This window comes from Dendropsophus ebraccatus, chromosome 10, assembly GCF_027789765.1.
Source record: "Dendropsophus ebraccatus isolate aDenEbr1 chromosome 10, aDenEbr1.pat, whole genome shotgun sequence".
Classification (NCBI taxonomy): domain Eukaryota; kingdom Metazoa; phylum Chordata; class Amphibia; order Anura; family Hylidae; genus Dendropsophus; species Dendropsophus ebraccatus.
In genome coordinates, this window is record NC_091463.1 from 77,548,517 (window position 1) to 77,576,125 (window position 27,609).

Consider the following 27,609-nt stretch of genomic DNA (forward strand, 5'->3'; position numbering starts at 1 on the left):
CATTATAAATACAATGCCAGAGGCATCACTATAAGCAGGGGGTTTGAATCTGAAGATATCTCACTGTACAAATAAAAACTTTGCTTGTTTATAGTATATTTAGTTTTTCTACCTTATGATCTGATGTAGAGAGATAGCCAGGTTACATACAGCAGTGATTTTCAACCTTTTTTGAGCCGCGGCACACTTTTTATACTTAAAAGATCCCGGGGCACACCACCAACCAAAATGGCACAAAATGACACTAAAACAGTACATATTATACATATAGTTCACGGAGTTCACTCTTGGGGGTTTTAAATCAGCTTCTTATCACCACAAGAGCTGCTTTTTAAGCCCTCAAGAGTGACATATGCCGGGCAGAGATCCTTTCAATAAATTATTCATTTTAAAAAAAGTGAAATAAAAAAGGATAACCCCCTCATATATACAATCCCATGTAACCTCATACATACAGTGCCATGTATTCCCATATATATATATATATATATATATATATATATATATATATAACAGTCCCATGAAAACTCATACATACAGTCCCACGTATATGAGCACATAATTATCAGCACCATATACTGTGGTGATGTGCACTGTATAGCCACAGTATATGGTGCTGATAATTATGTGGCTCATATAACTGCAGTATAAAGGGGTACAATGAGAAGTACTATGGCCATGAGGCCAGAGTACAAGTACCCCCTGCTTTGCCCTCATACAGTAATAATGCCACTTGCAGTATGCCCCATATAATAATAATGCCCCCTGCAGTATGCCCCCATATAATAATAATAATGCCCCCTGCAGTATGCCCCATATAATAATAATGCCCCCTGCAGTATGCCCCATATAATAATAATGCCCCCTGCAGTATGCCCCCATATAATAATAATAATGCCCCCTGCAGTATGCCCCATATAATAATAATGCCCCCTGCAGTATGCCCCATATAATAATAATGCCCCCTGCAGTATGCCCCATATAATAATAATGCCCCCTGCAGTATGCCCCATATAATAATAATGCCCCCTGCAGTATGCCCCCATATAATAATAATGCCCTCTGCAGTATGCCCCATATAATAATAATGCCCTCTGCAGTATGCCCCCATATATTAATAATGCCCCCTGCAGTATGCCCCATATATTAATAATGCCCTCTGCAGTATGCCCCCATATAATGCCCCCTGCAGTATGCCCCATATAATGCCCCCTGCAGTATGCCCCCATATAATGCCCCCTGCAGTATGCCCCCATATATTAATGCCCCCTGCAGTATGCCCCATATAATGCCCCCTGCAGTATGCCCCCATATAATGCCCCCTGCAGTATGCCCCATATAATGCCCCCTGCAGTATGCCCCCATATAATGCCCCCTGCAGTATGCCCCCATATAATGCCCCCTGCAGTATGCCCCCATATATTAATGCCCCCTGCAGTATGCCCCCATATATTAATGTCCCCTGCAGTATGCCCCCTGCAGTATGCCCCCTGCAGTATGCCCCCATATAATGCCCCCTGCAGTATGCCCCCATATAATGCCCCCTGCAGTATGAGAATATGCACCAATAGTTTTAAAAAAAACAAAACAACAAACCATCATACTCACCTAATCGGCGCTGTGTGTTCTCCCTCCTCTTCAGGCTCTGTCCTGTGAGCCGCGGCGACTGAACCTCCGGCAGGCGTGATGACGTCACATCATCACGCCTGCCGGAGAGGTCACGTCCCGGCCTCCCATAGGCTGCTGGCATGAAGTGCCGCGGCCTATGGGAGTCAATGTCAGAGCAGGACGCTGACAGGTCCTGCTCTGACATTGTGCGCGATTGAATGTTTCGCCCGCTCACTGTGTGAGCGGGCGGAACATCAATCCATCGGCATATCCCTAGAAGCTGCGCGGCCGCAGCTTCTAGGGATATTAAAGGGACAGTTTCTAATTTCCGACCGGGATCCCGCGGCACAGCTGGCGGGTTCTCACGGCACACCAGTGTGCCGCGGCACCCCGGTTGGGAAACGCTGACATACAGAACTAATGTAGAGTTAGCAAAGGAGTTATAGGGAGAATTTATATGGAGCAAAAGGAGGGGAGATAAAGGAAATAATGGAGCCAAAGGTGCACATGCATCAAAGATGATATTGAGAAACAGGCCCGTGCTCTTAATGTTTACAGGAGGTGTCCGCCCCACAAAGTTTATGTGTATGAGTTCAAGTTGGCACGAGAGTGAAAAACTATACTCACCTGCCCATGAGCTGCCCAGGGTCTCAGCTGGGAACACCATTGCAATGGACATGAAGGGGAATCAGGGCAGGTGAGTATAACTTTTTTTTTTTAATTACTTTTATGCCAGCCAGGTCCCTTTTAGACGCCCCCATGCTCTATGTAAACAATCACTGATCTCATAGATCCTTCTACAAGAGGAGTACTGCCATTCCCCCATAGATATACTCTCCATACTTCTTTAGATCTGGTGACCCCCTGTATATATAGATGGTTGTGACTCTATCATCAGGTCTGATTCTATCTCCAACCTTGAAATAGCTAGATTACAGCCTAGATTGCCCATATTATCATGAACTGTACTCAGGCCGGCTGTACAGTTTTACTTATCAGACCCTCTCCAGGCGCCGGTCACACTGGATGAGACAATTCTTCAGCCTGTCTATGGCATTACACCCTCTGCCAGACTTTAAATGTGGCATTAAAGCCTCTAAAGAGAAGCGATTTGGAGCCGTAGCTAATCCCAGCAGCACTGCGGTCATCATGCAGGCCTTTGTGGTGGGCTCTGGGGTTCCTAAGTGACTTGAGGTCTAGTGAAAGGTATCAGGATTAGCACATGTGCCATAGTTTGGGACTTCGCTGCCAGTGTTGATATGTAGTATAGATGTGCCAGCAGAATTGCTAAAGCGAAGAGGACGTCCGGTATATAAATAATACCCACTTATATACCCACTCGTGCAACATAAAGGATATAATAGTCACTTCATGGCTCAGAGAGCATCTAGACTTTATCAACTATTCATTATGCAATGGTGCTAACCACACGTATGAGTATGAGTGAGAGGTTGTCACTATTTTCCCTGTTATTGGGATGTTAAAAATTTTTAAAAAAAACAAAAGCAGAAAACATTGTGTATAATATTTGCAGTGGCCTAACGTATGGGAAAGGGCAGTCTACTGTGCTATACTATGCTATACAGTAAATCTATGTATAAGTGTGCATACAGAGATGTCAGTCATAGAGTAGCACCGCCCACTTGACTACTTAGCAAAGAATGAGCAGAAATTTACATGGATAAATGACAAGTTATCCTGGGTTGTTTCCCATAATACTATATATCAATCTGCTCAGCTCCTCCTGCTCTATAACATGATGATGGAAGATTAGACTGTATTTTTAATGTGACAGGTTCCCTTTAATGGAAAAGGAAGGGACATTTCCTCCCATTATTGAGCAGCCTTTGCTGCAGTCAACTATTATTGGCATATATTGAGTGGTTTTCCTATATTCTCTTTACACGCTTTCTCAATGAGCTGTCTCCTTCTGATGTCATGCACACTGTGTGCTAATCCAATGTCTCCCCCTCCAGTGATTGCACTGAAACACAGGGGCACTTTACTCCCAGTGCCTTGTCCTGTATACATGCGACACATCTTTAGTCTGTTTATACCAACTATTGCTTGGAGTACTTTGTCACATTTTAAGCCACAGGAGTTCCTGCTAAGCCACACCTCTTTGTCTCTATGAGTCACGCCCCCTTGTCAAATGAGTCATGAAGTTTTTAAAACCCATAATAAACATGCTGCAAAGTGTTTACAGTGGGTTGTGTTTGTCACATTTTATGAGGTCTATTCTCTGGTATATGATTTCTTGTAGTAGGGCGGGGCCATTAATTACCTATGGGGGATATCACCAAACTTTCCAGGCTTCTGATGGGTACAGCTGTTTGGTCATGCTACAGTAATGTGATGGGGAATGTATCATAATTTACCATCTAGGGTAAAGTGGATAGCGACCCCTATACGTGTGATAATGTCAGCCATTAGTTATTGCATAAGACATGGAGAACACTTAAAAGCGGTGACCCTGAGAGTTTTACTGGAGACCCATGATTTAGTGATCTTGGGCCAAAATAAAAATAACTTACAGAGGAAACCAGCATGGGGAACCGGCACACACCCACTTTTTTTTTTCTTTCTCAAGACTTTAAATAGATGGTAACAAAGCACATAGTATCAGCGGCCATCACAGTACTGGCACCAGAATGTGAGTTATCATAGACAATGTTATTAATGGTAAGAGCAATCAATCATTGTGGTTAGGTGTGTCTGTCTCTAGGTGGAAGAGGAAGAAAATCCCTATAAAACATGGAATAATCCAATATTACGGCTTGTTTCCAGTCGCCACCTTTATTCTTCACAGTGTTTAACGCTTTAACCTTGACGGAGTGCAGAGCAGTCTGTGGATGTAGCTGGAGCAGAGGAGGGCTGTGTTTTTTCCTGCTCTTAGAACAAATCACTATTAACCTCTCCTAACTGTGGTCGGGATCAGAGAAACCTGGGATCTCAGCCATGTAAGGGCCCTTTTACACAGAGTGATTATTGCTCTGTGTAATAGAGACAACGATCATCCGATTGTTGTGATGCGTGGCCAATGGCTGACCAAACACCTGATACCTTACCTCTCCCTGCTCCCAGTCTTCTGTGCTCCACAGCTTCCCGGTCCCGGCAGCAGCAGCGTCTGAGTGGCCTGTCAGCTGGCGGTCCGCTCAGACGCTACTGCTATTAGGAACGGGAAGCTGCGGAGCACAGGAGAGAAGACCGGGAGCGGGGAGAGGTAAGATTTCAGGTGTTTGGGCAAGGGCTGTATGGACATCGCTAACTATGTCCATGCAGCCCTTACTTCCCGTTTATTGGGCCGCTTAATGAGTCCTGTAAACGAGCACCAATTTAGAATCTGCGCTTGTTTACTAAAATGATCGGCCCCGTGTAATAGGACCCTAATTTTTTCATGACTCTGCGACCATAGTGTTATCGAAAGGACTGGTATTGGCATTGCAGTTAAGCTGTGAAACCAGACAAAGCCCATAGACTGGAATGTTGCTAAAAAAAAGACATTGTTTTCAACCCCTTTAACTTTATAGGGGAGCAGTTTGTGCTCTAGAGCTGTTCTTCCTACAGGATTTGGTGTCGGAAAACTATGGATTATACTAGAGCTGACAATTCTGGCAGATGCCACTGGACCTAAGGGAACCAATGGCTTACTGGATGGACAGTCGCCTGATCATACAACTTGTAGACACAGACCTCTTGCCTACCTTCCCCATCTTCTATCAGCCTTGTGGATGACCTTTCATTGTCAGCCCTTTGGGTCTACCTAATCTAGTGAGGGAGCGATGCCTACATGCACCCTGAGCATGCTATCAATGAGATGTCTCCTCGTAGAGTCTTCATTCATTCTAATGGCATGCAAGGGTTGTGCGAAAACAGCTAAGCAGGCAGTTTTATGTTACAAGAAAAATGTATTCTAATAGTGCAGAGAGAAATATTGGACTGGAAATACACAAATATTCAGTTTTGATTCCAGAGAAAGGTCATATGAATCCTGCTCAGGGCATTTATCTTGGAAAACGACAGGAGTTCTTGATTTTGAAACATATATTAAATGGCGTTCTTTTCTTTTTTTTTTCTTTGCAGGTCTTATTATATCATATCCTTTGTACGGTTATCTCTGGCAAACATCTCGCTGGCTGTTCTCTCTGCACTTTCGGGAGGGATCAGGAGGAGATATTTAACTATTGGATGCCCACATCGGACCACCCTGCCGCTCCCACCAGCACTGTAAGTAGAGACGGCCTTAAAGGGAATCTCTGCCTTTTAATACCATGTGCTTTTAAGGTCCAACATTCTGTGCAGATGACTGTCGTGTCTTACATTTCAAAGCGGTTAGAGGTCAGTGTTTCTTGTATGGAAGGCCAAATCCCTTATATTAAAAGGGATTATCCAAGTTGAAAAAATAAACACAGCCACTCTTTTGCAAAACAAGCGCCACTTCTGTCCTCAGGTGTTGTGTAGTATTGGTTTGAGTTATAACAGAGATGCTGGGGGGGAAAAACGTCCATGTTTTTGTTATCCTAAATGTCCCTTTTAATTTAAAGGGGTATTCCACACTATAGGGCTATGTTCACACTACGTATTAGACCGGCCATTCTGTGACCCCGGCCGGGTCACGGAACAGCCGGTCTCTGGCCGGATGATCTTTCGGCCGCAGAGCTCTGATGCGGGCGCATCAGCGCGCGCCCCCCTGAGAGCTTCCCATAGCCCACAGTGAAGCGAGCGTCCAGAGCCGCTTGCTTCACTCTGTGAACTGACAGGTCTTTCTGCGGCCGGAATTCACTGAATTCCGGTCGCAGAAAACTGACCTGTCAGTTTTTTACGGCGCCGCATAGATCCCGGGCGGAGCGTATACGATGTGTGTACGCTCCGGCCGGGATCCCATTGCACACAAGGCATTGTCCACACTGCAAAACTACGGCCGTAGTTCTGCGGCGAGAACTACGGCCGTAGTTTTACGTAGTGTGGACATAGCCTAACACTTATCCCTTTATCAACAGGATAGAATATAAATGATCACTGGAGGTCCAACTGCTGGGACCCCTGCGGTCTCCAATTGAAATAAGCTAGTGGGTCTCACATAGGCACCACTGCCCTAGTCATTGTCTATAGGACCTGCTGGAGATAGCTTAGAGGTCAGGGGGTTGCTCTCATTGTCTATGGGTGCTGTTGTAGTTAGCCATGTACAGTTCTCGACTATCTCTGTCAGCTTCCATAGACAATCAATGGAACATTCATGTACGTTCACAACCCACAGTTCCATTCTTTTGGGAGTCTCGGGTCCCTGTTCTTGAAGTGTCTGAAGGACCCAGCGGTCAGACCCCCAGCAGTCAGACACTTAAACTGTGCATAAGGGATAAGTAGGGATAGGGATAAAAGTCCTTTTAAATAATAATTCCAGCTTAGGGCCCGTTCACTCAATGGAATCGGCACCGAAATTCCGTGCATGAAGCCTCCCATTGAAAGAGATAGCAGGCAGGATTTGGCTCGGAGTCCCCGGGCGGGGGTTTAGAGTAGAATTTTGTCACTGATTCCGTAGTGTGAATGGGCCCTTGCAGTTACCACAACTAGAGAGAGCATACTAGATAACTGGTTTACTATTGGGTATTGAGTCAAGGTATACAAAGTATGTAGTTAACCCCGCCCATGAGGAGCTACCAGAGATATTCCATAAGTGACTAAGCTTCTGGTGCACCCAGTATGCCAGTCCTAAGTGTCTGCTACGGATTGTCCACACAACCCATCCAGTCTTTCCCTTATAGGTATGCCTGGCTCTGTACATCTCAGGTCAGTTCCTCGTACCCCGTGACATGTCTCACGCTGATGATCTCATGTGACATCATTATTACATGTTATCCTATATATATCCCTATAGAAGTATAAGAAGAGCAATGTATTTATTAGTTACTGTGGTTGTGCTAACTGCGTCCGTCATGACAACTTTAGTCGGTATTTCAGTTGCAGAATAGGCCTTAAAGGAAGCATTTCCGCTAGTCGTTGCTGGTTATGCCCTTGTTGTGCAGTACATGGCAGGGACAGCAGCTCTGTACAGAAGGGACAGTCTTCAACAGCTGAAGTGAACAGAATGAAGTGAATACCCAGCAGGGATGAAGGGACCCTCTGTAACTGGCCATTTTGTTCCCACCATGTATAGTCATGTATTTGTGCTGTTTGGGTATTTGTCTGTAACACTTTCTTTGTGGCTTCTATATAGCAGATGTGTAGGATATATTGTTTTATCCACGCCACAAGCGTATATGGCGTCAGGGCCGTACAATCGGTGATGCGTCTCATTAAAGGGGGCAGATGCCGGCTCTGCACAGAACTGTATGGACAATGTGTTTGGGGGTCCGAGCTTCGAGCAGGGGACTAATGGATTCTCTATCTATTTCTCCACAATGTCTTCTATAGAATTCTGTTCTACAAAGCCCGTACCCACAGAACGTCCCTTTTTTTTGCCAATCCACAGCTAATTAGCTGCCCGCTAGACAAAACCATCTCCTAAAAAAAAGGATCCGTCTGACTTGTCTGCCCTATTATTCCTGGCTCCCCTTTTTTTTCCTGAGCAGTGGGGGTCTGTCAGGACCCCACATACAAGGCCACACACATTACTACATCTACTGTCTCTTAAAGGGGCTTACCCGTGTATGTAAATAAAGCTTGATTGTCGTAAAATGTCACAAAATAGTTTCAATAGTTTACGTTTCAACTTTTCTTGCTGTCGGGGAGTGTAAAGAGTCTGGTGATTTAAACCCAGTACAGACCTAGCACTCCTGACATGGGGCTAGGTACTGATAGATCCGGTCTGAGCAATGCTCTGTGAGCTAAATGCACATTATTACAAATAATTTGCCCTCGCTAACAGTTTGAGCAGCTAAAATGTATCAGCCTCGAGTCCTCACATAGAAAACTGATATATGAAGTGCTCGTCCCTACTGTGGGTGCTGTTATGGGCAGTAGCATGAGGACAGCACCTTCTATAAGGTATGAATATTGACCGTATGGCCAAGTATGGTTTAGGTCAGTGCCTCTCAGATTGTGAGCCGCCCCACAAATCTTGACACATGGCGTGCCTCTGAATTCTTATGGTTCAGCAATACAAACCTACTGTCCCAGAAGTGGCAGAAGTCATCTATCACAGATCACTACTTCCAAGGAAGCCATTCTCCTACAAGAAATTACAGGTTGGCTTTTCTTTTTGCAGCATAAAAAAGCAGAAGTGTGTGGGTCAGGTTGTTTTCACACATAAGGCAAGAGGTGGTGCCTCGTATGAAACTGTAAAGGTGTATGCAGTAGAGCAGGTGAACAGATCTCCTTGGGATTTGTGCATATCACCCTGAGGTACAGGGTACAGGTGATATTGGGTATGGAACGTCCTGTAACGTGGCACAGCTGCCAGTGCTCGCTAGAGAACATGCGGGAAGCTCCCAACGCACAACAATGCCAATTGGCCATTACCAGCACTCCCCAAAAAAACAGTGGGAAGAGTCCAAGTGTAAAAATAAAGAAAATGCATTGTAAAATACATAAATAATTAAAAAATATATAATTTTACGATAAATTTTCTTTATTTTTACATCCTGGACTCCTCACATTGTTTTTGGGGGGGGCAGCACTGGCAATTGAAATTTTTTTCCTTGTACATTAATAACCCACAAAGGCCACAAGAATCAGGCTCATATCAGGCTTTGTTTAGGTGATATATATGAGGATTGGGTGTCATTGAGATGTACATCAGAGGTATGCTTGGAAAAAAATTCCCTTGACATATAGCTTAGAAAAAAAAAAAACACTGCAAAACGCAGTGTAAAAATAGATGAAGATGGCCATAAAGCGTCACTGTTTGTAGTAACTTTTGACATGTCGCATGTGAGACCCACAGCGATCCCAAGATACAGGTGAGGGGGGGGGAGTGCACAGCAGCACGCAGTTCTCCTTGGCTGTCAATCAGTTTTGACTCTTTCGTGTCATTACAGTCTAATGACTGTACCGTCTGATTCTTTGGCCAGCCAGGGAGTGGAGCGCACTGCTATGCAGTTTCCCCAGCTGTATCTTGACATCCGGGTGTGGAGCCCCGCTGCGATCAGTAGCTTTTAACATGTCTCATAACATTGCTTTTGGAGGGTGGATGGGGTCAGCAGAGATGAGCGAACCGGGTTCAGGTTCGAGTCGATCCGAACCCGAACGTTCGGCATTTGATTAGCTGGGGCTGCTGAACTTGGATAAAGCTCTAAGGTTGTCTGGAAAACATGAATACAGCCAATGACTATATCCATGATTTCCACATAGCCTTAGGGCTTTATCCAAGTTCAGCAGCCACCGCTAATCAAATGCCGAACGTTCGGGTTCGAATGGACTCCAGCATGCTCCAGGTTCTCTCATCTCTAGTCAGCAGCACCAATGGACCCTGGTAGGTAAAGGTGGAGGGATGCAAGCTGGAGAGCCTAGAATCCCTGGGAGGGCTAACATAGCTTGTAAAAAGAGGCACCACAGCGTCCAGTGATGATTTAACTTTAATCTTTATTGAAAGCCAAGCTTACAGAAAATACAATGTTTGAACCCTCAATGGGGTCTTTGTCAAGTAAACTTCAATGGAACTAAGTTTGAAACCCCACCCAATCTGGAGACAAGAGAGGGGGAAAACTAGCCATGTTTTTGTAGCACTGGATAACCCCTTTAAGTTGTTAGCCTTGTTTCCATGTTGCAGGTATAACCTTTTGGCTGCTATTCGTCCATGAGGACCACTTCTGACTAGACTTTATGAACAGTAGATGGGTATACCTAAGTCTCACTGGTCTCACAAGGATAGGCCTGTGGTATAACCTTTAGGAAGATGGCCTGGATAAAGTTCAGCTTTGCCAGAACTGTTTCCCTGCCATTGTATGTATCTGTGCACAATCCCACAATTTTTTTTCCCGAAATGGATCCCTGGGCCTCAGCCCCTCCCACAATGGGGTCACCTTAAGACACCTCTCCTTCGCCGCAGCCCGACAGCCTGTAGCGATCAGACAAGTCAGTGCTGCTAAATGTTTATACAGAAGACAAAAGTTTTGTAAATGTCTCCTGTATCCAGGGCAATGTCTTTCCCGTCAATGGCATGTGACTCCAAACTCCACAGGGTTATAACCTCGTCTCCACACAGTGCCGAGGATTGTACCAGCTTTTTCCTCTCCCTGCGCCTCCTTCCTCACCAGTCTTCTCAGATCCTCTCATTTAACCCTTTCAGTTGCAAAAGCATTAATAAAAATGGTGGCCCCCAGATTTTCTTTATACATGGAGTGAACGGCCATATTATAAATCTGCAGCATTCTTTATGGGAAATACAATACAATAAATTGGCTTTGTCAGAATTTATGGGGGAGATTTATCAAACCTTGTGCAAAGGACGGCGGAGCAGTCGCCCATAGCAACCAATCAGATTCCAGCTTTCATCTTTAAATGGAAGCTGGAACCTGGTTGCTATGGGCGACTGCTCCACTGTCCCTCTGCACAAGATTTGATGAATCCATAACGTGAGTAAATATACATGACTTTATTTGAGTCCATAACTTGGTGGGCGTCGGAAGTTGCAGTTGACTGCAAATTTTATTGTCCATACATGACATAGAAATCAATGGGTATTGATATCCGTGCCAACAAATACGTAGACACAGATCACACATGTCTATCACATCATAAGTCTTGTTAAATGGATTATCCAAGATTAGAAAAAGCATAACTGCTTTCTTGCAAAAACAGCGCCACCCCTGTCCTCAGGTTGAGGATGGTATTACAACTTCATTCACTTTAATGGAACTGAGTTGCAAAACTCACACCCAAATTGAGGACAGGATTGGTGCTGTTTTTGGAAAAAAGGCTGACATATTTTTCTAAGTCTGGACAACCCCTTTAAAGAGGAACTATGAGCAGGTTAGACGAATCTAACGCTGAGGAGAAAGGTATGTGTGTTACCTTCCTCCTCAGCACCGGTCCTGCGCTGTTAGTCAGGGTAAACTCAGTTACGGAGCACCGTTAGGAGCACTGCCATATCATCCAGCCTACCCCTTCTAAGGATAATCAATGGAGGGAGCTAGCCAGATGACACAGCAGTGCTCCGTAGCAGAGTTTACCCTGACTAACTGCGGGACAAGCGCCGAGGAGGTAGGTAAGACACATGCCTTCCTCCTCAGCGTCCCCGGCACTATAGGGGGATATCAACAGCTTAGATTCATCTAACCTGCTGATAGATCCCTTTAAATGACAGCAATGCTTTAAAGTCTCTAAGTCTGAGGGGGAGATTTTGGGTAGACTGAGCTGGAGGACACAATTTGCTTAGTTGCAAGAGCCCACATGGCTGAGGCTTGTAGTCCTCATGGTCATAGTCTATGTGTCACTGGTCACTGGGCTTCCACAGGGGTTCCTCAAACTTCAAAGGGGAGGGGGAGGGGATTGCACTAGGGATGGTGTTACTTGTAGTTCCCCATGGAACTCTCTGCATTAAGTGCTGCCTGAGGGTGTTTTGCTCAAGGTGCCCTTGATGGTTGTGTGCAGTGATGGACCAAGTGAGAATCCACCAAGGAGGTGAAGTCCACAAACAGAAAACGAAGAGACATTTAAATGCCTGGAGCATGGTACCCCTAGGGTTCCTGAAGCAGGCCGTCTTTACTAAAGCCATTATTGTTGCTAGTCCATTGTCCTTCTCCCTAGAGTAGGCAGTGAACTGCGGTAGAGCTCAGAGGAGGGCCATTACATCTATATGTCTGGCTGGTACTGAAATTTAGTGGGGTGAATACCCCTCACTTTTCTCACTGAAATCTTAGCAGCCAAGTGTGAACACGAGCTGGCTCAGGACGGTAAACAGGAGTTGTCATTGTCCTACGCTCTCCTTATTTCCTCTCATAAGGAGAGGCTGCACTGAACTCTCTCACCAAAGAGGCTAGCTTTAAAGGGGTTATGCAGTATAAGAAAATACAGCACCACCCCGGTCCTCAGGTTATAAGTGGTATTACAATTCAACTTCATTCACTTCTATGGAACTGAGCTGCAAGACTACATCCAAACTAAGGACCAAAGTGGTGCTGTTTCTGGAAGAAAGCCGCCATGTTTTGTAAGCTTGGGTAAACCCTTTCAAAAACTAAATGGCCTCTTTCTCCTAGTACAGGACCAGAGCAAGCCCATGGAAGGTTCCCAGCAGTGCCTACTGCTGATATTACAGTCTAAACAATAGCAAACAGTATAAAATAGTGCAAATGAGTAAAAAACAACATGAATGTCGAAATCATAAAATAAAAAATGGCACTTGCCAGACAACAGGGCAACTGCAGTTATTGGCGTACAAAGTACCAAAAAGGAGCTACGCTGTTCCTATGTATTCAGGGTTGCAAACGTTGTCAGGGGATCCCTCGCCCAGTGGCTGAGAGGACTTAAAATGGGGAGGGTGCTGCTATTTACTATACACTTTATTGCCATGGGGGCCATTGTGCATTTCCCTTAGAGGGGAAACATTATGTGGCATTGGCCCACCACCCCACCCTCCAAATATTATTCATTCACAAAAGTTTCAGCCAAGCTCCCACAATACTGTAGAACGCCTGAATTCCATTGATCTGTAATACTGAGCATTGGAGATTTCCAGTAACACACATTGCTGAGCTGTATACCAGGGGTCTTCACCCTCTAGAAACTGGGACCCCACTGTTTGGGACATCTTTCAGAGATTTTGTCCTTATTAAAGGGGTCATCTGGATTTTGAATAAAAAGATCTGTTCCCCCCCCCCCCCTCCTCCAGTACCCCTGCTTGTCTTCAGGCTCTATCTAGTATTAAGAGGGCTGAACTGCAATACCAGGTGCTGCCCATGGACAAAAGGGGGGCACTTTTTCTGGAAAAAAATAAATAAAATTAAATACAGACCCTCTTTTTTTTTTAATTCTGTGCATCCTTTTTAATTTATTGTAATGTCCTAGAGTGTAATATAACCCCCCCCCCCCCCCCCCCCCCAGCTATTGGCAGTTCTTACTTTTATCTGCCTCCCTGCGTCTGCCTGGGATTTTGCAGATATTAGTGCCCCCTTAGTTGGCTTTTCCAGGTTGTGGGCGAGAGGCGCTCATTTAACGGCTCAGTATTAAATCCGGTCCGCTGTTCTTTCCATGTTTGTCTCAGCAGATTAAGTGTAGCTGAGTGTATCTCTATCTGTGACACAGAACGCAGGCCACTAATCGCCGCTCCGGAGATCACCCTGCGCCCTGGGAGGGGTCTTGCTTTATTTATTTTGCTCTTTTTTTTTTTTTTTTTTTAGAGTGATCTCTCTCATTCTGGATCCAGCAATTTCCGGGTAAATGTCTCCCTCAACATATGTTTTCGATCTGGCCTAACATATGTGTGGAAGGGTGGGGAGAGCCTGGGATTCTGGGAATTATTAACACTTTGGAATGCTGGATGCTTGAGGCATGTTTATACCTTTGTGTAGCTGCATTGTTGTGAGACTGTTACTATTGGTGGAGTATAAACTTATAGTCTGATACATTGCGTCGCCTTCGTCTTCGCTATAAGGTGCACCAGGCGTAACATTATATTTGTAGTATCGGGAGGATACTGTGGGGCGTTGTGTTTATGGTGCTGACATGACCGAGGTCTCAGCCCCTTAGTGTAATAATTCTGCCCGCAGAGCACTGGGTCTGGGTACAGGTGGCAGGCTGTTCCCTTAGTAGAATGTTTTGTATAGAGGAAAGTAACAGAAAGTGAGGCGGTGTGACTTGTATACTTAACTTTTATGGTTGTTTTGCCTATTTTAGCCCGTCACCTCCTGAGATGAACAAGCTGCGGCAGAGTCTACGGAGGAAAAAGCCGACATATGTCCCAGAGGCCAGCCGACCGCACCAGTGGGGGGCAGATGAGGAGGCTGTGAGAAGAGGGAAATGCAGCTTTCCTGTCAGGGTAAGCTTCTAGTAATAAAGCCTCCATTATATATCTCACTTGTTATTACACATAAGTCTTCTGATATCTATCTGTCTATACTCTCATCTGTCTGTGTATATTTATTTATACTGTCTATTTATCTATTGTTATAATACATGAATCTTATTACATCTATCCATTCATCCATCCATTTAGGTATTCATTGCTATCTTTCATAGATAGATAGGTAGGTAGATAGGTAGGCAGAAAGATAGATAGATAGATAGATAGATAGATAGATAGGGTATAGATAGATAGGGTATAGATAGATAGGGTATAGATAGATAGGGTATAGATAGATAGGGTATAGATAGATAGGGTATAGATAGGATATAGATAGATAATAGATAGGTAGATAGATGCATGATAGATAAATGCATGATAGATAAATTGATAGATAGATAGATAGATGCATGATAGATAGATAGATAGATAGATAGATAAACACATAGATAGATGCATGATAGATAGATAGACAGACACATAGATAGATGCATGATAGATAGATAAATAAATAGACACATAGATAGATAGATGCATGATAGATAGATAGATAGATAGATAAATAAATAAATAGACACATAGATACATAGGAGATAGAGAGATAGATAGATAGATAGATAGATAGATGCATGATAGATAGATAGATAGATAGATAGATAGATAGATGCATGATAGATAGACACATAGACGCTTGAGAATGACGCACAAGGATTGCTGTGTTATGCTTGCACAATAAATTACTACCTTTTTACACCTGATACAAGTGGAGTGCCCTGGACTTTCCTGTGAATAGATAGACACATAGATAGATAGATAGATAGATAGATAGGAGATAGATAGATAATTAGTAATAGATGCCTAAATGGATTGATGGATGGATGGATGGATGAATAAATAAATTAATATAAATGATAGATAGATGTAATGCGATTTATGTACTATAACAATAGATAGATGTATACATATTATAGGTACAGATATAAATAGGTACATATCTATCTATCTATCTATCTATCTATCTATCTATCTATCTGTCTTCTAGCTCTCTCCTAGATACTGTTGATGTATTACAATGTAGTGGTCTATGCTGCCCCCTAGTGTTCATCATCTTTACTGCTTTACCACATGATAAGATCTTGTGTTTCTGCCCCCTGAATGATGGCATCTTTCCTGTGTTTTCCTCGCAGTACTTGGGGCATGTGGAGGTAGAGGAGTCACGAGGCATGCACGTATGCGAAGATGCTGTGAAGAAACTCAAACTGGTGAGCCTGTGAAATGACACTGGGAAGTGTGACGCCTCAATTTAAAATCTCATTACGGCGGCTTCAGATAACGTTGCTGAGGGGAAAGCCTCTTGGCTGGCATTGGGGTGGTCCAACAAGAGCAAAGGAAACTCTGGGTATTTTTACCCTTGTGTGTCTGAGGGAGCCAGTGACACATGTAGATGTATTTGCATAAGACATGTGGACTTGGTGACGGGTATTAGGAGGCAGGAAATCTGAGGCGTGTGCTGGCTGAAGATAAGATGAAAGGCGGCATGTACATTTTCTGCAGATTCCGGGGAGGAATTAGGAAAGAGACCAAAGTGATCATCAAAGAGACACTAACAGCCATTCTGTGCCCAGACATGGGGCGGTGAGAGGATGGAATACATTATGTTCAGTATGCCCATCCAGCACTCTCCGATATGTTCACAGTATCATGTGGATCGTTGCTATACGCTCCTTCTCATATCATAAAACTGATTCAATGTATGAATTCATAGTTCTAGATGTGACAACACTATATATCCTTAATTTCAGGCCCTTTACGCTCCATTGGGGTTTAAGCCAAACCAGGACCTCTCCAGAAGGAAAGATTGTAGATGGCTGGTTCAGGGGGAAATTTATATCATGTATATAAGAACTTTTAAAATCTTGAATTTAGAGGGATTATCCAGGATTAGAAAAAGGACAGCCACATTCTATCAAAAATAGCACCACCCCTGTCCTCAAGCTGTGTGTGGTTTTAAAATTCAGCTCCATTCACTTCAATAGAACTAAATTGTAAACTCACACCCAAACTGAGGACAAGAACATTGCTGATTGTGGCAGAAAACGGACATGTTTTCTAAGCCTGTGTAACCCCTTTAAATGAGATGTTTGTAAGAAATATGAACAGGCTTAAAGCGACTCCGTACCCACAATCTGACCCCCCCACACCACTTGTACCTTCGGATAGCTGCTTTTAATCCAAGATCTGTCCTGCGGTCCGTTCGGCAGGGGATGCAGTTATTGTTTTAAAAACTACTTTTAATCGTGCAGCCCTGTGTCTAACGGCCGGGGCTTACATTTGTATATGCATTAGGCTGGCACACCCTCTCTGTCCTTCCTCCCCACCCACCTCATGATTAGGAATATTCCAGGCAGATTGCTTCCTATTCCCCTTCTGTGTGTATAATGAACATGGGCTGGATCGTTAATACACCTGTGCAAAGCTCAAACAGCAGTAAATGTTCCTAGATCATTCCTAATGATGTGGAGGGTGAGGAGGAAGGAAGGGGAGGTGGTGCCAGCCTAATGCTAAACAAATGTAAGCCCCGGCCGTTAGACACAGCGCTGCCGGATTAAAAGTTGTTTTTAGCACAATAACTGCATCCCCTGCCGAACAGACCCCAGGACAGATCTTGGATTAAAAGCATCTGAAGGTACAAGCGGTTTTGAAGGGGGGGGGGGGGGGGTCAGATTGTGGGTACAGAGTCGCTTTAATCTTTTTTTCTTCTATTAATTGTAACAATTTTTACTTTTTTTTTTAAGCTTGGCAAGAAGTCGGTAAAAGCTATTTTATGGGTTTCTGCCGATGGACTACGGGTCGTGGATGATAAGACAAAGGTGAGGTTCATTTTGAGCAGTCATCTAAAAGCCATGATTATGATTGACATAATCCATAACATAAGGTGCCCATATAGTCTACATGGCAGAAAGTCACATTCTCTGGAATACCCCTTTAACCCCTATCATTCTTATGCCACACATTCCATATTACACAAAGTGATGTGTGGCCAATAATTGTCTTATGTGATAGGAAAGACATGTTTGAAAAGATGGCATTGCCCCTTTAACTGGTGACTTCCCAAGTGGCAATGCTTTATAACAGATAAGAACAGTTTGATCTTTCTGTTCTCAGGATCTCATTGTGGACCAAACCATTGAAAAGGTTTCATTCTGCGCACCAGATCGCAACTTTGACAAAGCCTTCTCTTACATATGTCGAGATGGAACGACCCGACGCTGGATATGTCATTGCTTTATGGCTCTAAAAGATTCTGTGAGTATTCAAGTAAATTGTAATATTTAAAGGGGTTAGCCAGCAAAAATCTTTTTTCTTTGAAATCAACTGGTTGCAGAAAGTTATATAGATTTGTAATTTACTTCTATTTAAAAATCTCAAGTCTTCCCATACTTATCAGCTGCTGTATGTCCTGCAGAAAATTGTGTTTTCTTTTAGTCTGACACAGTGCTCTCTGCTGTCACCTCTGTCCAGAGCAGAATAGGGTTTCTATGGGGATTTGCTACTGCTCTGGACAGAGGTGGCAGGATAGAGCACTGTGTCAGACTCAAAAAAAAAACAACTATTCCTACAGAACGTGCAGCAGCTGATAAGTATGGGATAACTTGAGATTTTTAAATAGATGTAAATTACAAATCTATATAACTTTCTGAAACCAGTTAATTTGAAAGAAAAAGATTTTAGCTGGATAAACCCTTTAATAAGTATTCCTATAAAATGGCGGGCCACCATGTTTGGTAAGGCTATGTTCACACTATGTAAAAGTACGGCTGTCATTGCCATCGGCAACAATGGCCGTACTTTTCACGTTGTGGAACACTGACTCTGCTTCTGTGGGATCCCAGCTGGTGCGTACACACATCGTATATGCTCCGGTCGGGATCCCGTGCGGCACCGCAAAGAACTGATATGTCAGTTTTCTGCAGCCGCAATTCAATAAATTGCGGCCGTAGGAAAGTCTGTCAGTTCACACAATGAAGCAAGCGGCTCTGGCCGCTTGCTTCATTGTGACCTGCGGGAGGTTCTGATGCGGGTGCGCGCTGATGCACCCGCATCAGAACACTATGGCCAGAAAGATCACTTAAGTATCGGCCGGGATGATCCGGGCAGAGTCCGGCTGGGTCACGGAACGGCCGGTCTAATACGTAGTGTGAACCTAGCCTAAATCTGTTTAATAAGTTTGCATTTGCAGTCAATTCTCCCACTCTAATCTGTGGTCTGGTGAATTTAGAAATCAGGAAAATTGCAATTCTCATTGCCCAAAATTTGGACAGACCAAGTGGTAGTACAGTCACAGAAAAGCATTGTGTATTTTATGCCATCTACACCATGGTCATTGCCTGTCAATTACCAACAGGGGGAGCGCCTGAGTCACGCTGTGGGCTGTGCGTTTGCCGCCTGTCTTGAGCGGAAGCAGAAGCGAGAAAAAGAGTGTGGAGTTACCGCATCCTTCGATGCCAGCCGTACCAGCTTCGCCCGCGAGGGATCTTTCCGTGTCACATCAGGATCACAGCAAACTGAGCGTGAAGATGCAATGAAGCAGGCCCAGGATAAAAAGAAAGGTAAACCTATGAAAAAAAACACAACTCACCAATAGAATATGCACAACACAAGGAGCTGAGTAGTCACTGGTGATATCTTTGTCTCCTAGCTGAAGCTGCTCCACCCCAGCCCCCGATTGCAGCCCCCATCCCGGCCATACCTGCCCCGCCAGAGAGTTCTTCTCCGCTACAAGGTCATTCAGGTCCGGCTGAGAAGGGGGAAACCGGCAGCCAACATGCAATTCCCCGCAGACACGCTCCCTTGGAGCAGCTTGTGAGACAGGGATCTTTCCGAGGGTTCCCTGCTTTAAGCCAGAAGAACTCACCCTTCAAGAGACAGCTGTCGCTGAGACTGAATGAGCTCCCATCCACTTTACAGCGCAAAACCAACTTCCAGGACAAGAGCCAAGGTGAGCTATACAAGAATCGAGGGTAATCTGGAGATCAGGGGGCCCAACGTGATTGAAAACTAGTCAAAAAGGCTTTGTCTCTATTCACACTACTCTATGTATACACTAGGAAAATCCTAAAATATACATTGAGTGTATGGTTACTCAGCGCCTCATCTGGCAGCAGCAGCGGATCATAACAAGTCCGTTTCACCAAAACAGACTTATACTTTAAGTGGTGTACTGTCCCTGGATAATCACTGCTTTTTTTACCTTGATTTTGCATAAATTATGACATTATCTATACTGTACTATGAACACCACACTAGTGCTGCCATGGTTACAGTGGGTTAGAGGGGCCCAGGCCTGGTGAACAGCCCAAGGCCTATGGTAAATTTAATCCACCCCTGGCTGGCAGTAAACTAAAGACAGAGAAGGGGCAAGAAGGACTGGCAGGTTTCATACTGCGGGTTTCTCTGTTTCCTAATGCGGGATCATTTATATTTGTAAAAGTACATTTGGGTAAGGAACATCTATGCTTAAAGTGACTGTACCACCAGGCCCAGGCTGAAGCACTGGAGGCGGGCCGACCCACTCTTAGTGGGAAGAAACCCCAGCCCTTCCATGACGTGACTCCATTAGAATCAATGGAACCCTATCATAGAGGGGCGGGGGTTTCCTCCCACTAAGGGGGGGTCGGCCCGCCTCCAGTGCTTCAGCCTGGGCCTGGTGGTACAGTCACTTTAAAGGCATAGTTCAATGAATAAGTATTAAAGGGATTGTTCAACTTTTTTTTTCTTTCAGAACAACTGGTACCAGAAAGTGCCTGAGATTTGTAATTTACTTCTATTAAAAAAAAGAAAATCTCAAATCTTCCAGTACTTATTAGCTGCTGTATGTGCTACAGGAAATGGTGAATTATTTTCAGTCTGTAGAGCAGTAGAGGTTTTCTATGGGGGTTTGCTACTGATCTGGACAGTTTCTTCAATGGCATCAGAGATCACTGTGTCAGACTGGAGAGAATACACCACTTCCTGTAGGACATACAGCAGCTGATAAGTACTGGAAGACTCAAGAGTTTTTAATAGATGTAAATTACAAATCTCTGGCTTTTTTCTAAACTACTTTCTAATTTGCTCACTTTTGCACTAGGAATCACTTGTAAAATCTGCTCCTTAGAAGTCATCAGCACATTGTGGTGATTGCCATTTGTCTTCTTTCAGTTCCAGAAGGGGATCCTGCAGGACCTCCCGATCCAGATGGAATTACCGACTTATGCAACCAGATCAATAACTCCTTCACTAACAAACCACCAGAGGACCCCTTTATCAACAGAAATGGAACAATGACCCCTCCTAATGTAGCCACACAAAGTGAGTACCTGGGATAAACACAATCTGCCATTTTCCTTTTGACATGTCATAGAGACGTGGCAGACATTCAGATCAGCTGGAATCTGGGTGCTGAGACCCCACTGATTGTTAGAAAGGATAGGGAGAAGAGCTGTGAGCTGTTTCTTCCTGCAAGAGTCAGCTCATAGACTTTCTATAGAATCCATTTCCTTCGGCTCTTCTCCACATTTGCTCTAGTGATCATTGAGTTTCGCAGCACCCAAACACAGATTAATCAAAACTTTTGATATATCTCAAAATTGTTGTTGCAAAACTACAATTTCCATCATTTCTGGACACCTGAAGCTTTGGCTGCCCAAGCATGATGGTAATTGTAGTTTTGCAACAGCTAAGGAGCAACATGTTTGCCACATGTGTCCTCGAGGTTTATGAGCCTCCTCTGCACATTGCACATACACAAATGGCTACAAAGAGATACTGTACATATACAACCTTACTGATACAATACTGACATATCTTTCATTTTGTTTATTTCTTTCCAGACATTCCGGGATGGACAGATCAAGCTATGACCACCCCAGCCCCTTCTAACTTCCAGATGGGCCATCGCCGAACCCCATCTGAGGCAGAACGATGGCTGGAAGAGGTAGCAAAAGCAGCCAAAGCCCAACAACAGCAGCAACAACAACAGCAACATGAGCCCATGCCGCAACCCATGGTGGCTGTGCCCATGGCAGTACCAGCTGGCGTGCAGGCATATCCTATCTCATATGATGCCACCCCTGCTCCGGTTGGCATGTTCATCGCCCCACATATGCAACCAGCCTATGTACCTGTAGGTGGTTATACCCCACCGATGGCCAACAGCATCTCATATCCTGCTCCAAGTGTGCCAGTGGTGGGTATTACTCCATCCCAGATGGTGGCTAATGTTTTTTGTTCTGCCACCCAAGTACCATCATCCAACTTGGCAAGTAAAACCAACCCATTCCCACAGAGCATACTGCACTCTACAACCACAAGTGTCCAGCACCCTGCCTCATCACAGCCTCTCCCATCAGGACCAAAGTCAAATGGCACTGCCAATGGTACATGGCCTCCAGACCCCAGCCAGCTGAGATTGGCCTCCACAGCACAGGAAGTGGACCAGTTTGAAGCTCAGTGGGCAGCACTTGAATCCAAGTCTCAGCAACGTATGGCCAACCCTTTCTCCAATGAACTTCAAAAAACTTTCCAGATAGAATTGTAGCCAAGATGTCACCAAGTCGAAATTAAACTTTGTTCAGAATCAGCTGCCAGGTCAGGAACGGCCAGTAGGACATGCCATACACCGCCATTCAACTAATCTGTGTCTACAAAGACTCCAGGCGCCAGTCAGGGGTGGGTATAACATGGAGATTATGTTATCAAAAAGACTACGTCCGTATTGATGGATAGGGTTCCCCTTTAACCTGTGTTATAGCCACCGAGGGCTGAGGACTGCCAGACCTGCTTATGGGATGTGAAATAATCCAGAAAGATCTTGGTTTATGGAAATAATGTATGACTGGAACTGGGATGTAGGAAACATGAGAGTTCTAGGAGTGTGTATAGGCAGAAGGGTTATGTAAGTGCAGAGGAGGTTCGAGGTAAGTGATAGCGAGTTGCTGAGGAGGGATGTACTGGACGTGGGGCGGATGTCACTCACATTATTCACTGTCCATGTGGTGCTATCTCTGTTGCTGTATCCAGGGTTTCAGATTCTCGTATTTATTTGTATATATTGTAGGTCTGTTCTAAATTATTCATCTATATGTGCATCCAAACCTCTGCCACCTGCTGGAGGGGCATGGAAGTGCTCATAAGAAATCGTAAACCTGGCCATAGATGCAGTCATCAAGGGTGGTATTCCACACATAGCCCGTGATGGCATATTGGTAGAAAATGGCGTGGCATGGGGCGGGGGGAGTTCAACCTCGAGGACTAGAGTGATTGCTGGAATGAAGGGCCGCAAGGCAAAGTAGCTCAGCGTCATTCACTTAAATGGCAGTGAGTTGCATTGGTCTGCACAGGGTCCAGATGACCCACAACAATGAGCGATGGGATATCCTAGCTTCCAATTGCTACTGCTGGCAAACCAATTGGACGAAATCCTTTTTGCACAATAATCTTAAGAGGATCAGAATGCAAATCAGTCCAATTCACCTACATACAGTAAATGGCGCCAGGTTATCAAATCATCTATGTAATAAAGTGGCGCAGGTTACATCATTGCAGTGGACTTGTGGGTGGCATCCCTTCTAGAGCTACATGGGCATCAGGATCTAAACTTTTCTCACTGAGCCTGTGGCTGGCTTTATAGCCTGTATCCCGTGCAGTGACCTCCATGTTGGATCTGACCACAGCAATGGCTGCCTCCACTGGGCATAGTCCATACATCTTTGGTTCGGGAAGGGACGCTTCATTGTTTCATCTCATTTTTTTGTGCCAAATTGTAATCCATGTCTTAGGTTTTGCTGTCATGTGACCAAACCATGAATCGCAGCATAGACCATTATACTTCCTGTGTAGAACCATTTATGTTTTGTTTGTTTTTTTTGTAGCTTTGTTTTATTTGTATTTTTTTATACATGTAACTTAAATGCCAAATGTATTCCATATTTAATATATATTTTCATAGTTCTGTTGCATTTTGTTAAAATTAACTTTCTGAAATGTTAATTGACCAAATAATCAGACACCCCCCCCCCCCGCCTTCCCAGGAGAAGACCCTGCAAGTTAAAGGACATGATGGTGTGATTTGGGCTTTTCCGGCCACTTCCACCCAGACGACTTATATATAGTGGACTTATCTAACATAGATCCGGTAATGAGCTGCTATACCACACACATCCAGTAGAAAAGGTATTTATTTACTATTACAGTACAACCACTTTAAGAGAACGGAACTACAAAAGCAAGCGCTGATCTGAACCTTAAAAAAGTTACAACATCGGTTACAAAGACCATCTCTTGTTATGGAGACCTGTCCTATCCTGTATCACCCAGACAAGCCACTAACATAAATGGACGCTAATACCTAGATTCTCCTGTGGTGGCGCTGCAGGGAAATTGAGCACTTACTACCAGGTTTTCCCACACAATATAGCTGATCAGTGGGTGTCCCAGCAGGGGGACACTTTTTGATTATCTTAATGTCAGGGGACCCTTCTCACTACACATAGCTAGTAGAAGAATAAAGGAGGGCAAATAACATTAATAGATCATCCATATTATTAAGGCACCCAAAAGTTCTCATCAGTCGGAGAATAAGTGCTCAGACCTCAACCAATTGTTAGAACTGTGTGTGCAGTCCAGATGGTCCTATAGACTATAGGTCCTTTTACACAGTCCGATATGGGGCCATCTAAGAAGCAAACGGGCGCCGATCAGCGAGATCAGTGCTAGTTTGTAATGCCTTCAGTAGGCACGATCGATCGTGCTGCCGGGCCACACAAATGATCACATTGTTGTTTGCATGGCCATTTAAATATATTGCTGTTGGATGCATATCCTCTGCAGGGAGATGTGCGGCCTATAGCGGTATCGATCGAAAAGATGCGATCGGCCAAGAATTGGGCGCTTTCCCGACCCTCAGCTAATCGCTGACATTTTTACATGGTCCGATTATCGAATAAAGTAGCGTTTCTGGCAACACTCATTGGAGACAATCGGCCTGTGTAAAAAAAACTTTTGACATGTCTCTACAACTTGTCAGTAATGATTTAAAGTGAATTTCTCCCTAGAAGCATCATGTAGTCTGTCTTTATAGCTGTCAGAAATATATTTTTCGAATACACAATGACAAATCCTCTACATAGACAATAAGATTTTTCCCAGCCTGCAGCACCCCCTAGAGGGCACTTTCTGCATACGTCTTCATTGAACACAATAAAGTTGCAGCTAGCAGACATGTTGTTTTATTTTTTTTTTATTTGTGCCTGTGCAGAGGATTTGGAGCTCTGTATCAATGAAGTGGAGCATGGACTTCTATAACTTCTATAAGAAATTGATTATAAAATTTTACATCTAGATAGTAACATGATGGGAATTCACTTTAAGCTGTATTTTCATCAGTAGGAGAAATGTTTCCATGTTTATGACATTCATTTCATGGTATCATGAATGGGGGGGGGGGGTCCATCGTGAGTATTTTGTCTAATCAGGTCATCACTAAGCATCTTCCTTTACATATAATCTTACATATATATATGCCAAATACACATAAAATCCCCAAAACGTGGGAGGGGGCTAAGGGAAGAGGAGTCATTCCATATATACCATATAGCTCAGAAGAACATTTTTATTGCTACACCGCCATCTGCTGGTCACAGACAGAAATAGCAGTCAGTGTCTGTATGTATATACTGTATAATCTGCTGTATATGTGTCTAAAGAATTGGTCAGTGTCCTGCCATTCCCTGAGATGACAGCTGTCTAAAATTGAGAGGGGAAAAATTCTAAAAGAATCATGATCGACAATGCCAAATTTCCTTTCATCTCCACTACACGACAAAAACATTGTCCCCTACCCAAAATGGAATAACTTCTGATTTCTGCCATATATCTATAGACTATAACCATAAATAATGTGTATATAAACACATCTCTATACATGTACATATTCAGGAGAATTGACTCAGGTGTCTGTGTAAAGTGTAAATTTACCTTCATGATAGATTATTATAATACGCAGATCACGTGTCTACGAGTGTATAAAATCCTCATATACGTTATATAACAGGCGCATACCTATAAGAGAGTGTATTTACATGCTGGATGTATTCAGGTATCATTAATGGAGACGAAGTCACCTCAGCCGATCAAATGACTAGATAAGTTTTCGCTATTTGCAGTCAGCCATTTTTATTACATATCAATAGAGTTCATATCCATGGGCCTTGATACCATTAGGTGTAGCCAAAGTCATGGACTAGTCCTTCTGTGATCATTTCTTCTTTTCAAGCACTGTCCTCATGCATTTTCGGAGACTATTATAGTCCTTACTGTTGGCGGGGGTGTAGCCATGGCTCCCCGGCTTGGTGCCTGACAAGGCCCGAGGATCAGTACTTAGTGTCAATGGCACATGGTAGCTGTGGCCTCTGCCGCAGATTATGTATTAAGACCCATGTTTTAAGGACATGCCAACAGGCCCTAACAAGTATCTTGTGAACACGACCACCAAACTCCCTGACTGTGTGCAGACAAAATGGAGTAGCCCATACTAACCAGTCAGGTCACTGGTTACATTTCACACTCGGCCCCCAATAATATTACACATTAGCACCCAGCTTTATAGTTTCCCCCAGTTCCTCGTCCGTGTTTCCACCACGATTTCAGGTGCAGGTTGTGCAGTCACTGTCATGGTGACTGGATGTTACTAGCGCATGCGGGGGCTTTGTTAGTCACTGCCGTACAAACACGATGGGCCCCAGGATGCTGGATGAGGCTCAGTAATAACACTGCCACTTGCAATCTTTCTTAGTCATTGTTTTTGTTTTTTTTTAATCTGATGGGTACACTTAATCTGATGAATACGCAAAAGATATTACAATTCTCACGTTTCACGGTTTTACAGCCTAAACGCCCAAACTGCAAATCCTGACTGTCCAGATTTTGTATCTAATCCTTCTGTATTTGTATGATAACATTTGTGAAAATGAAAATAAATCCAGTGACCTCCTAAAAAGTCTAAACCGTGTGCTGGAGTCTAATTTATGTGTGGTGTGATGTGCTACAGTGTAAAGCATGGCGGAGCAACAGGAAGTAGATTTCAGAGTACTTGCAGCCTCCAATGGACAAAGCAGCTAAGATGGAGTCTGTGATCATAGTTGTATTCAGATAAGATATAGTCTGTGATCATAGTTGTATTCAGATAAGATATAGTCTGTGATCATAGTTGTATCCAGCTAAGATGGAGTCTATGATCATAGTTGTATCCAGATAAGATGGAGTCTATGATTATAGTTGTATCCAGCTAAGATGGAGTCTATGATCATAGTTGTATCCAGATAAGATGGAGTCTATGATCATAGTTGTATCCAGATAAGATGGAGTCTATGATCATAGTTGTATCCAGATAAGATGGAGTCTATGATCATAGTTGTATCCAGATAAGATGGAGTCTATGATCATAGTTGTATCCAGCTAAGATGGAGTCTATGATCATAGTTGTATCCAGATAAGATGGAGTCTATGATCATAGTTGTATCCAGATAAGATGGAGTCTATGATCATAGTTGTATCCAGATAAGATGGAGTCTATGATCATAGTTGTATTCAGATAAGATATAGTCTGTGATCATAGTTGTATCCAGCTAAGATGGAGTCTATGATCATAGTTGTATCCAGATAAGATGGAGTCTATGATCATAGTTGTATCCAGCTAAGATGGAGTCTATGATCATAGTTGTATCCAGATAAGATGGAGTCTATGATCATAGTTGTATCCAGATAAGATGGAGTCTATGATCATAGTTGTATCCAGCTAAGATGGAGTCTATGATCATAGTTGTATCCAGATAAGATGGAGTCTATGATCATAGTTGTATCCAGCTAAGATGGAGTCTATGATCATAGTTGTATCCAGATAAGATGGAGTCTATGATCATAGTTGTATCCAGATAAGATGGAGTCTATGATCATAGTTGTATCCAGCTAAGATGGAGTCTATGATCATAGTTGTATCCAGATAAGATGGAGTCTATGATCATAGT

The 27,609-nt window shown here is 43.8% G+C and overlaps 1 protein-coding gene across 4 annotated transcripts in view; it reads left to right on the top strand.

The window, feature by feature from the left end:
- NUMBL (NUMB like endocytic adaptor protein) overlaps positions 1–26,568 on the top strand; it is a 54,750-nt gene extending 28,182 nt beyond the window's left edge. Inside the window, exons 2-11 of one of the 4 annotated variants that reach the window (XM_069943481.1) lie at positions 5,692–5,835; positions 13,884–13,919; positions 14,380–14,521; positions 15,733–15,807; positions 17,341–17,415; positions 17,711–17,851; positions 18,951–19,155; positions 19,245–19,544; positions 20,747–20,896; positions 21,418–23,600. In XM_069943481.1, the coding sequence (XP_069799582.1) occupies positions 14,396–14,521; positions 15,733–15,807; positions 17,341–17,415; positions 17,711–17,851; positions 18,951–19,155; positions 19,245–19,544; positions 20,747–20,896; positions 21,418–22,124 (1,779 nt within the window). In that variant the 5' untranslated portion in view covers positions 5,692–5,835; positions 13,884–13,919; positions 14,380–14,395 and the 3' untranslated portion in view covers positions 22,125–23,600. The other 3 variants (XR_011358680.1, XM_069943479.1, XM_069943480.1) reach the window with 3 other exon arrangements.
- Positions 26,569–27,609: the final 1,041 nt, after the last annotated feature.